The sequence below is a fragment of the Dreissena polymorpha genome, chromosome 6, assembly GCF_020536995.1.
Source record: "Dreissena polymorpha isolate Duluth1 chromosome 6, UMN_Dpol_1.0, whole genome shotgun sequence".
Taxonomy (NCBI): Eukaryota; Metazoa; Mollusca; class Bivalvia; order Myida; family Dreissenidae; genus Dreissena; species Dreissena polymorpha.
The window spans coordinates 104057971-104070387 of NC_068360.1; the positions used below are offsets into that span (position 1 = coordinate 104057971).

General features: G+C 35.9%; 1 protein-coding gene and 1 long non-coding RNA gene across 3 annotated transcripts in view; both read left to right on the top strand.

The window, feature by feature from the left end:
- Nucleotides 1–12417, top strand: part of LOC127836362 (uncharacterized) — a 501905-nt gene that overhangs the window by 430600 nt on the left and 58888 nt on the right. The window lies entirely within an intron of this gene.
- The window catches only part of LOC127836352 (tyrosine-protein kinase SRK2-like), an 82136-nt gene that overhangs the window by 10831 nt on the left and 58888 nt on the right, over nt 1–12417 (top strand). The window contains exon 1 of one of the 2 annotated variants that reach the window (XM_052362939.1): nt 11265–12073. The exons of the other annotated variant lie outside the window; for it this stretch is intronic. Coding sequence (XP_052218899.1) covers nt 11404–12073 — 670 coding nt within the window. The 5' untranslated portion in view covers nt 11265–11403. Of the gene's footprint in view, nt 1–11264; nt 12074–12417 lie in introns of those variants that run through there. 2 annotated transcript variants of the gene reach the window in all.

Sequence of the window (12417 nt, forward strand, 5' to 3'; positions counted from 1 at the left end):
ATTTACTGATTAAACAGTTGAGATAAAATGTACCCACAACCAGTGTTCAGTTTGGATTATTAAAACTCTCATAGTTGGATGCCAACATATTGGTGGTTGAAGCCAAGTTCCAAGACCTGGTAAATGATAACAAGCAGCAATACTGCGGCCTTCTGTTGGCTTGGACTTTGTACACGTGCATTAATTGAGCCGCTGGTCTTCACAATGGTTAATCAAAAGTCATAAATGTTCTATTACTTAAGTTATTGATTCTCTAAATCATGCCAATAAGTGGATGCAACTTTTGTGTAGACAACTTTCAATTTGTCCTAAATTTGCAGGACTGGAATATATATGTCATTGAATTTGCAGTTCAATTTTCTGTCCCTTTCTAAAGGATTCAATGGGGCTAAAATGAAGTTGAAATTCCTGGTTGATTGATGTAGATGATTGTACTCTATGGGTCCTGGGTTGGTCAGGCAGCAGAGATTGTGATTGTGATTGTGTTTGGTCCAATGTAGTATCAAAATTCCAGTCAGTGTTGCAAAAATATAAAACTGTTTCTTGACTCAAAAACTTGGGAGAACCTAGCTTGGGATATATTTTGGGGCCAATCTTTTTAAGGTCAAATTCACATTTCTTACAAATAGAAAATAGGTTTCCGATGAATAACTTTAGTTGCGTGATATTGCAGTGAAATTGTGTATAATCGTGACTTGTAAGTTGCTTATATGCATGTTTGGCATGGCAGTTTGTTTGCCAGGAGACAGTCTGGTTAATGTCATGGTCACAATCAACTAAAAATAGAAAATGTATAATAACTTTATTAATGTAGGTATTGTGCTTAAATTTAATGTGTATGTATACACGGCTTTTTTCCTTCTTTAGCAAGGGCCTTGTAGTCTCAGGCCCATTCCCCAAAGGAAATTTCGTTAAAATGATGCAATTTCCCTAATTTCAAGATTACTTTGGATTTTTTTCTCCTATCTCAGTTTTGTTGATATTTTTTTTCCCAAAATGGAAAGCCATCGCAGGACCTTTCCCAAAATCGAGAAAAAAAAACGCCCTTGTGTCTTACATGTACACTTAGCTTTGGGACCAGTTGGGACCAGTTGGGACCAGTTGGGTCAAAATTATGGGCAGTGAAAATGTTAACTTCTTAGTAGCTTGAAATTTTTATCTGGGAGTTCAGTTGTTTTGACACTTTTTGTATTGATTGCTGACATTTTGACCTGATTTTGCACAATAATTTCATGTTATTAATAACTTAAACTTTCAAACCTGGTTTGGCAGCATTGCAATGTTTGTAGTTCACTTAACAAAAGTTTTACAATGCCATTCAAAAATAAAAATAAAAAAGCAAGTGTGTTTTTTGGGGTTACATTTGCTGTAATTTCTAAGACTTCAAGAAATTTTTAATTCAATTTTCTTTAATGCATAATCCTTGTTTATAATTTTGGGAAAAGCACTTCATTAATATTGAATAACAAAGTACAATAAGTATTTTATATATAAAGCAAATCCCCTAAAATCAAAATTTAACTCCAACACCTGGTTGCTAAAATTAAAAAAAGAGACACGTTAATAACGAAATAAAAATATAAAATGTTATAGAATTGTGGAGTTAATAAATCATATTCCTTAATTATTGATCAACTTGTAGCTGTTATACAATAATATGTATTTAACCCTTTACCACTTAGATATGTATATTTATGCAGTTGTAGTCCCTAAGAAAGTTACATTTAATTAAATACCTTTATTACTAAATTCAAGTTTTGAAGGTTTCTTTTTAAACCATTAGATACTGATGAGCAGCAGACAACATAAAACCTGAACAGGTTGTGAGTTACTTGCAGGCTGTTCTTGTTTTATGCTGTTTGCACATAGCCATTTTCACTTTGCTTCTTATGGGGCAGTGCTTTTTTATGGCAATTTCGGGGCGGATATTCGGCCCCATTCCCCTAAAAAAAAAAGAGTATATATTTTCCCCCCATTTTGTAGAAAAAATCCCCTCCAAAAGTAAAAAAAAAATTTTTTTTTTTTTTTTTTGTAATAATTGTCTTATGATAAATATACAGGGCTCAACATTTATGGTTGTCTTATTGCCCCTGGCAAGTAAAAGTTGGGTCTGGGCAAGTTATTTTATAATCTAGTTGTCCGCCCGGAAAAGTGCAAAAAAGAACAAAGAGCATTTAATTTAGACTTTAATTGCTGTAATCATTTTGTTAAATGTTCAAAAATAAAAGAGGTTTTGTGGTGTATCATTTTGGTTTATCAAACAATATGAGGTTTACAGTTGATGTGATATTTCATGTTTGGGCAAGTTGCTTTACGTTCAGTGCAAGTAGATTTTGGAAGTAGGGCAAGTTGGTTTTGCGGTTAATATTGAGCCCTGATATATCTCAAATTTATTTCATAAACAACTAATAAAGTATATAACTATAATTAATATGATTTTGAATTATTATAAAGTGTTATATTAAGTTAGTTTTTCCCAAATCAGTTAATTTAACATGAATTGCATTTTTTTCCCAAAATGGCCAGGGAAAGGCCTGATGTATCTAGGTATATTGTGTCAATATTCGTTGATAAAAACTATCCAATTTGGTCCATTTTATTGATAAAAAATGCTCACATTTTCCATTTTATGGATTTAAAAAATCCCAAAACGGCAAGGAAAACTAAGACTGTGCATGAAGGCTGAACTGTCTGAAACTAATGTTGAAAAAATCATTGGTATATATTTAAGAAATAGGACAAAGACATTCAGCTGTGAATATTACATTCATGCATACACATGTATTCATATAATAAATATCATTACATATAAAAGAGTAAATTTTTAATTTTCCATTTTTCCTAAAAAACTACGCCCCTTTGAACGGGCCCCGCCACCATTCCCCTATAGGTGGAAAAAAACACTGTGGGGGAAAGGGTTAAAAGAAGGACATGTTAAAGGCATATCTTTTATACTTAATTGTGTAGAATACTGGGATTATCTACATGGCAAAAAATGTATTCTGATATCGCCAAAACTGCTGTTTGATTGATGTATATGTTCTAAACCGCATATATTTGTTACATGAAGTGAAGATTTTTCTTCATCATTATGATACCCATGAGGAAAATGATCCGCAAAACCTTGTTTTATCTTCAATATCATGCTATGAGCTACTGATGTAAGCCATCAATCGTTTTAAGGAAAACTGAGTTTTAGTGTTATCAAAGGATATAAGAAACTTGCTTGATATATTTTTATTCTGCTCATGTCTGTATAAAAGAAATTTATGCTGCTACAACTGTCTATGTTTTCATGTTCTAAACCTTTCTATAAAATCCGTCCCAGATAAAGTAATGACTGTAGATATATCTTTATTTAAATCTGTCAATACATTGTTGTCTAAAAATAATAACTCAAGGAAATCTTTGTATGCCCCCATTTTGAATGAGGTATATATATAATAGCAGTCACACTGTCCGTCTATGTTTGTGTTCAATGTAAACTAAGTGTTCAGGGTGAAACTATTTTATCTCCAATAAAGAGGAAAATCAGATAAAACAGTTTCAAACTCAGCTCTCAAAATTAGTAAACAGGTCTGTTCTCCTTTATATTTGGCACATTTTCAGCACCTGAGTGTTTATACTTAAGCTGTTTGTTAACATGTTAGATACCATTTTTTGATTGATTTGATAAGAATCATTCCTGAATAACTTTACTGATATATTTAGAATGATCATGATCGCGTTGACTCATTATACTGTAAATAACTGTCAAATAGCCGTGTACAGCAAACCACTATAACAGTTTGTTTTTATAATAACGCATGAATTCATATTTGAAAATATTTCAGTGTTGTTTTTTCACCATTTTGGGAATGGGTACGGGTTCCTTTGGATTGGGAAAAACTCGACGTTTTTACTAAAATTTGTAAATAATGGTATTTGTTGTTTTGCTAAAAAAATGCAAGGCCCTAAATCTATTAAATCTGCCGCCCAAATTCGGCGGCAGTCCCCCACCTAAAAAGTATACTATTTTCCCCTTTTGGGGGGAAAAATTCCCCCTAAAAAAAAAAAAAAAAAAAAAATGTTTAAAAAAAAAAAAGAAAGATGTGTCTCATGATTATTATATCTCAATTCTATTTCAATTTAATCTTTGCAAACATACTAAAATATGAAAAATGCAATGAATATAGTGCAAACATGTACAAATGTAATAATGAGAGAGTAAGTAAAAAAATCCTCCAAAAAGGGAAACACCGCGAAAATTCCCCCTCCTAAGGGCTGCGGACCCCTTCCCCCTAAGAAGTGTGAGGGCGCTGGAATGCTACAAAATTAAGAATAAAAGTGTTTTCAACATTATATTTACTAAGGTTCAACTTATTGAGCTTGATGGCAGATAAACAAAAAATATTTTTTTGGAAACCCTCTATTGGGAATTTTTAAGTCCCATTTGGGGAAATATATACTTTTTATACGCCCGTTTTAAAAAACGGAACGTATTATAGTTTCACCCTTGGCGGGTGGTGGGCGGACGGCGTCGACAGCAATGTTCGCTCTGCATGATTCAAATAGTTTTCATCTGATCTTCACCAAACTTGGTCAGAAGTTGTGTCTAGACAATATCTAGGTCATGTTCGAATATGGGTCATGCCGGGTCAAAAACTAGGTCACGGGTCAATTAGTGAATTTCAAGGATTAAGCATGGTGTCGGCTCTCTCATTGAAGTAGTTTTCAGCAGATCTTCACCAAACTTGGTCAGAAGTTGTATCTAGACAATATCTAGGTCAACTTCGAATATGGGTAATGCCGGGTCAAAAACTAGGTCACAGGGTCACTTAGTGCATTTCAAGGATTAAGCATGGTGTCCGCTCTCTAATTGAAGTAGTTTTCATCCGATCTTCGGCAAACTTGGTCAGAAGTGGTATCTAGACAATATCGAGGTCAAGTTCAAATATGGGTCATGCCAGGTCAAAAACTAGGTCACAGGGTCACTCAGTGCATTTCAAAGATTAAGCATGGTGTCCGCTCTCTAATTGAAGTTGTTTTCATCAGATCTCCACCAAACTTGGTCAGAAGTTGTCAATATCGAGGTCAAGTTCGAATATGGGTCATGCTGGGTCATAAACTAGGTCACGGGGTCATTTAGTGCATTTCAAGCATTTAGCATGGTGTCCGCTCTTCCGCTCTCTAATTGAAGTAGTTTTCATCCGATCTTCACCAACTTTGGTCCGATGTTGTGTCTAGATGATATACATGTATAGGTCAAGTTCAAATTGTCCAAAACCTTCGAACGGGCGTATCTTGTGACAGTTTGGCACTCTTGTTTCCATTTGGAATGGGGCCGAATACCGGACCTGAATTTGAACGAAAAAATAAACACTGTGTATGGATGATTGCATTCGGCCAGTTACCTGTACCTGGTATATTTTCATTTAATTTTCATGTAGTATTTCTGTGTTAAAGCTAAAGATGAAAACCCTTCTATGCTAGGATTTGACATTTTGACCAATTAACAAATCAGAAACAATATTGTTTATTATGTTTGTATAAGCTTTGCAGAATCAGTATTTAAAGTTCAATTTTTAAACGCCTTGGCACACATTATTTTGATCTTCTTGAAGTGTTTGAATTGCAAAACCTTTGCAGTTCCATAAAATATTGAGTGTTTGTTTGCAAGTCTTTGCATGGCTGAAGCCTAGTTTGCAAAACACTTGCAGGCTAAATGTCTGCCAGTCTGTGACAACTCATTTCTTTGAAAGCAAAATATCCTACATAATATATATTCTGAAAATATATAGCAAAGGGACAACTGTGTATGGTGTATGACCACAAAGAGGGGCCAGTTTTTCTGATATGGATATAGGGTATCCTTGTGAGCATTCTTAAGTCAATATTTTCTGCCCAATGATTATGAACTTGCTTTAACATTCTCTCAAAAGCTGCTCAGAACTGTTCAGTTTCTTAAGGGTCTCAGGGTAGTGACCTAAGGCCTGTCAGGTCCTCTTGTTTCTGATGCATTTGACTGTATACTTCTGAAAAAGAAGAGATAAATAATTACCTTGAAAAATATTTTTCAAAGTCTGATATATATTTGTCTGGTTGTAAATTAGGTATGCAGCTGCTACATTTTCCCCTGCAACTGTTGTGCACAGTCCAGTAACAAATTTAGGAATGAAAAAAAAGATAGGGAGAGAAGAAATCTGCAATCATTTCCTTGTTATCCAATTACTCCAATCTAGGAAAAAAGCGGATCTAATGGTTGATTAATGCCATATCATCAGAGTGATTGAATGCTTATTAAGAGCACTCATTGCCTCTCCAGGAAAAAATGAATCAATCCTCCAGCTAACCAGGACTTCCTGTTGCTGCTATTTGTGTTTGTGAAACCTTGGAATTTGTTCAAAAAGTTTCCATTATAATAATGAGGGATATGTGGTCTGGTATTAAAACATAAATTCAGAGAGGATCGAATAGGTTTTGAGAGATTTGTGCTGTGCTAAAATTTGAAATGTATGATTTGTTTATACACTGGTGATATTGAAGAGGAGTTAGCCAATTAATGTGTGGATGGTTATTATATTTAACTGTGATAAGATAAAATTATGATGATTGATGTCCTGTATTAAATTCCCAAGGAAGGGATAATTGAATGTGCCATTTTATTATCAAAGTTATTTTAACTGATTTGGTTTGGTGTCATAAAAGTGTATCTGTTTAATATTTCTTTATCAGATATAACAGTTTCCAACACTCAACCCTGTATTAAGGTCCTTGAAATAAATTGGATCTAAAGTGTATAATACTATTGTATAGTGATGTATTTAGTGTGAGTGATATCTTGGATTTGAACTGTGTAATTTTTTTTTGAAACTGTAGTTTGAATAAGCACAAAAGAAATAAGTGCTCTAGTTTTGTCTGAATTTAGTACAACCAGGCATTAACCCATTTATGCCTAGTGGACTCTCCCATCCTAAGTTGGATCAATTTATTTCCAAAATTAGGGATGTCTAGTATATTTTATTCTATATTTAGAACAATTCTTACAGAAATTCCTTTAAGCAAACAGCGTAGACCCAGATGAGACGCCGCATCATGCAGCGTCTCATCTGGGTTTACGCTGTTTGCAATGTTCTTTTTTCAGGACGCTAGGCATGAATGGGTTAAAGTCAAACAGAAAATTGTAGGAGCTGAAAGCATTTGTGGGGTTTTAGTGTACTGGTAAAATATTATTAATGGTAGAAAACAAAGTTGTAGCATATATGTTGCATCATGTAATGGTTTGATGGTTACCATGATGAGCCATTTTCTGGGAATACCTGGCTTAATGCATGTTTGTAAAGTATCGTCCCAGATTAGCCTGTGCAGTCTGCACCTGCCTTAACTGGATTTTTCTTTAGAAGAGACCTTCTTTTATTGTCAAACCCTTTAAAAGCAGAATGTCTTTCTTAATTAGCCTACGCAGACTGCACAGGCTAATCTGGGACATTAATTACTTTAAACCCAGTTTTCCAAGAACAAGCCTCATATTTTGGACCAATGGCTCACTGAATGTGGTATTTTTCATCGAATATATATGAGTCGTGTTCTGAGAAAACTGGGCTTAATTCATGTGCGTAAAGTGTCGTCCCAGATTAGCCTGTGCAGTCCGCACAGGCTAATCAGGGACCACACTTTCAGCTTTAATGGTATTTTAAGTTTCAAGGAAGTCCCTCCTTACCCAAAATCAAGTTTAGGCGGAAAGTGTCGTCCTTGATTAGCCTGTGCGGACTGCACATGCTAAACAGGGACGACACTTTACGCACATGCCTTATGACCAGCTTTCACAGAACAAGACACAATTGCTCACTGAATGTGGTATTATTCATCGAATATATATATACTGGGATAGGACTTTTTCCTGGAACTCACAGATTCTTAGACCTGGATCAAAGGATTGGCCTCAAGGAGTGGAGCATCAAACAGTTATGATGCTGTGCGTAAATTATACATAATTTAGTAAAGGCTTCTTTGAAATTTGGCTGTTTTGCTTTCTCCAAAGGAAGCTATTTGAAGAGTTCTCTGGGTATTGATTTGGCAATTAAAAAGTCCTTCTAGGAAAAAGGGAAGATCCAGAACTTAATATGTTTTGTTCTTCATTTAAGGAATTCTTGTCAGTATTTCTTGATATGTGAGCTATTTGAAATATTCTTATGAAATTCAAGCTTCAGTATTTATGTGAAGCTTTTATTTTAGCTTGAATTTGTGTAATCAGTTTTTCTTTGTTTTTGTTGGTAAAGCAATTTCTGTGAATTATTGTTAGAAGAGATTAAATGGAAAACCTCTGATTTATTAAACACCAGATGGACTTGTCAGCGGTTTATTAAGCTGTTGCTTCTGTGATAAAGTCCTGGCTATTTATTCACTTATGATTTATGTGGAATTTCTTTGGGAAATAGCTCCTTAATTCTGCTATGGGTTGGTGGCTCAAGGAAATCCTTCAGGGTACAATTGGTTACTCTGTTTTATTGTGACATGTGTCCATGATCTAATTAGGGATATTGACTGCAGCTCTTAACTCATTGGCTTTTGCCATTACAATGGTTATTCCATTAGGTATGTTTATGAAATCAAAATGATGAACCTTGACAGCTGTATGCATAATTATTTTCCTCAAACCTGGTAAGCCTATCTCAGTTTTTATTTTAAGCAATTTAGGGCTCAAATTGGACCCCAATTTAAAGAGTAAAAAAGCTTTTGTTATACCTTTTTCGGTGTCAACATATACCTTGTGAACACTCTAGAGACCACATTTATTACCCAATCCTAATGAAACTTGATGATCAGAACATTTTTCTCAATGATACCTTGGCCTTGTTCAGAAAAGCATGACTGTGATCTCTCTAGAATATTTTTATGCCCCCCTTCGAAGAAGAGGGGGTATATTGCTTTGCTCATGTGTGGTTGGTTGGTCAGTCGGTCGGTCGGTCGGTATGTCGGTCCGTCCACCAGGTGGTTTCCGGATGATAACTCAAGAACGCTTGGGGCTAGGATCATGAAACTTCATAGGTACATTGATCATGACTTGCAGATGACCCCTATTGATTTTGAGGTCACTAGGTCAAAGGTCACAGGTGAAGGTCACAAAAACTGGAAATAGGCATAAGGATTTAGCATGGTTCAAACAAGGGAAACAACTACGGTTTATGCATGTTCTTTTTATTACAGATTTGCCTCCCTTTAATTCATTCAAAATCTCATTTTACAGCAGAGATTCCAAATCTGACCTGTAAATGAGCCCCATATTTAATGCCAGTGCTAGGTTACCTTTTCCCATTTGATCATTCTTAAGTATTGGTATTGTAATGCTGCGACTGCTACTACTACTACTACTACTACTACTACTACTAGTAGTACTCCTCCTCCTCCTCCTCCTCCTCCTCCTCCTCCTCCTCCTCCTCCTCCTCTTCCTCCTCCTCCTCCTCCTCCACCACCACCACCACCACCACCACCACCACCACCACCACCACCACCACCACCACCACCACCACCACCACCACCACTACTACTATTACTCCTCCTCCTCCGCCATCGCCACTATTACTACTACTACTACTACTACTACTACTACTACTACTACTACTACTACTACTACTACTACACCACCACCACCACCACCGTTCACAGTGACAAAAAAATGTATTCACACAATGGCTGCTACTACAACTTATAGCCCATATAGGGGGGCATGCATGTTTTACAAACAGCCCTTGTTTTTTTTACAGAATCATTATAAAACTTCCCCTTTGTCCCAATTAAATACTATCTCAAAGTTTAAAAATGTTTACAGTCGGTTTAAAATATGGCGGCTATGGGGCGTGGCAGTTTAATTAATATGGCTATCATCAAACCTTGTGAACTCTATAGAGGTCAAATATATTTCCAAATGTTTATTACAAATTTCCAGCACTTTAATGACTGAAAATATATGTCATGGGCACACTAGATAACATCTGGTTTATAGGTAGCAACGATGTGAATCGATTTTACATGTACATAAATTTAACTATAGCATGGTTTTAAGTCTGAATTTAAATCAGCTAGGCAAAATGTCAGAGATAATTTCAAAAAGAAATTATGTTAATCAATATTATATTATTTATTTTGTAATATAAAATTTATTAAAAGCTCACAATTTACAAGGGCGAAACAGTTTAACAACAATATATAAAGCTAATTAAATCAAATCACAACTTCTTCTTATTTTTTTACTTTTATATAATAACTGTATAAATCTTAACCACTGCTGGATGAGCTATTACAGCTGTTTAAGACTATAATTATTAACAATTTATTTTAGGTCTTCAATGGATGTTTTGTCTTGCGTAGTGCATGCAGACAAACATTAATCAAAATGATTGCTTTCATGCAATAATTCACGAGGAAATGGCAATAATTTTTAACGAGCACTGATAAATATTTGATGGCATCTAATAAATTAGTTAGTTCTATAGGATTCCATACTGACGTGGTAGAAATGTGTTCTTCATAGCTCATTAGGCCTAGAGCACGGATCTATAGCCAGAAAAAGACAGTAATTGATTTGCAGGGAAAATTGTCAACAGCCCAACAAAATTACCATTATAATTATATCGGTATCTTCTGTTTATGGAGTTTACCAGGTCTGTCTCGAGTGTGATAATCACATTTGTAATGGATTTTGTGACGGCTTTTGGGAATTTCTACCTTCGCACAACACGGCCTGCGGCCTTGAACATTGGAAAACACTGTGTCTGTTCTTATCGGTGATTTCCACTTGCATTGTAAGATGACTTAGTAAGTCTTTGCGTTTATCCAATTAGGGAAATCAAATCTTGAGGCTTTTGCTTGGAGATGCCATTATGATCCAGTGGCTTCTATCGAGTTTCTGCTTGTTTGAAATGTCAACCGCAGTTGTTTTCTATGTATTTTGTGAAGTAGAATAATTGTGTTTGCGTGGTTAGCAGAAAGAAGCTGGTAAAATTGTTGTTCTAAAATAAATACTGGTAAAAATTGGAAAAGGAATTTTTTCTATTTAAGTCTTAGATTTCTCCATCTTGTGGATAGTAGTGGATATTCGTTAGGTGAGTGCTTGAATTTTGGAAATGTCAGTGTAAAAATAAATGCAGTGATATTTTCTCATGCCTCCTAAATTGGTAAATTATGTATTTAAGTGAGCTTTGGGGTTGTAAAACATAGCCTATCTCTGGCTGAAAATTGTTACTGTTGTTTCATAGATACACACAGAGCAGTGCAGTATTTTGTTCCATGTAATAAAGTTGAACTAAATTTAATATTTAAGCATTTGCAATTGTACAATGAACCTGTTGAAGTTAATGGAATATGAGGATTATTGCGTTGATTGGATTACTATCTTTTAAGTATCAAAATAAGAAATAATTCAAAATGGATAAAAGTGTGAAAAACGACAAAAAAAAGAAAATGTCAGTCGGCCGCAGTTTGTCTATGAGATTTTCGAATTTTCGAAACAGTGGCGGAAAAGCCGTAGACAAATGCGGACGTTTGACCTGTACTGTGGCAACTGGAAAACCCATGTCATCATCAATATCCATGGGGGCAATGGACCGTGTGACCTGGTCCACAGAGTCAGGGCTTCCCACTGGAATCGTTCATCTGTGTCAGGCATGCTCGGAAAAAGTGAGAGGTGGGACTCCGCAAATGTCTGGTAGCACTTCCTGTAACAGTCGATGCTGTTCAGGTCGTAAATGTCGTGGAAAATCAGCCGAACGGCTTCATTGTTATCAGTGTGAAGTAGAAAGGAAGCAAAGACGGTCTCAAAGTGACGGTTACAGTTTTAACGATGACCTAAATTTTCGTAAACTTCCAGCAGCTCCCATGAACAATTCCCCTCCTCTCTCGGAAGGATTAATAATCACGAATACTAATGTTGGTTTTACGGGTCTACACGCATCTTGTGAAGTGCCCCAGTGTATGGTCTCTGAGCTGGGTCCCGTTATGAGGAGTGGACAGGGGTTGCCCCAGACACACGCCCCAGGGCTGGGAATTGAGAATGCCCTTGATAAGAGTTGGGATAAGATTTATGCCTCCAGGCAAGGTGGGTAACTGTTATATCTCTGATCTAGGAAAATGGGGCTTAATGCATGTGCATAAAAGTGTTGTTCACCGGTCCGCACAGGCTTATCAGGGACAACACTTTCTGCTATAATGGAATTCTTTGTTTAAAGGAAGTATTTTATAAACATTATTCTAGTCTAGGTGAAAAGTATAGTCCCATCCTGGTTAGTCTGTGCAGCCTGCGCAGGTTACTCTGGGAAGACACTATACGCACATGCATGATATGCTGTTCTGAGAAAACTGGGCTAAATTCATGTGCATAAAGTGTCGTCCCAGATTAGCCTGTGCATTTCGCACAGGCTAATCAGGGACGACACTTTCCGC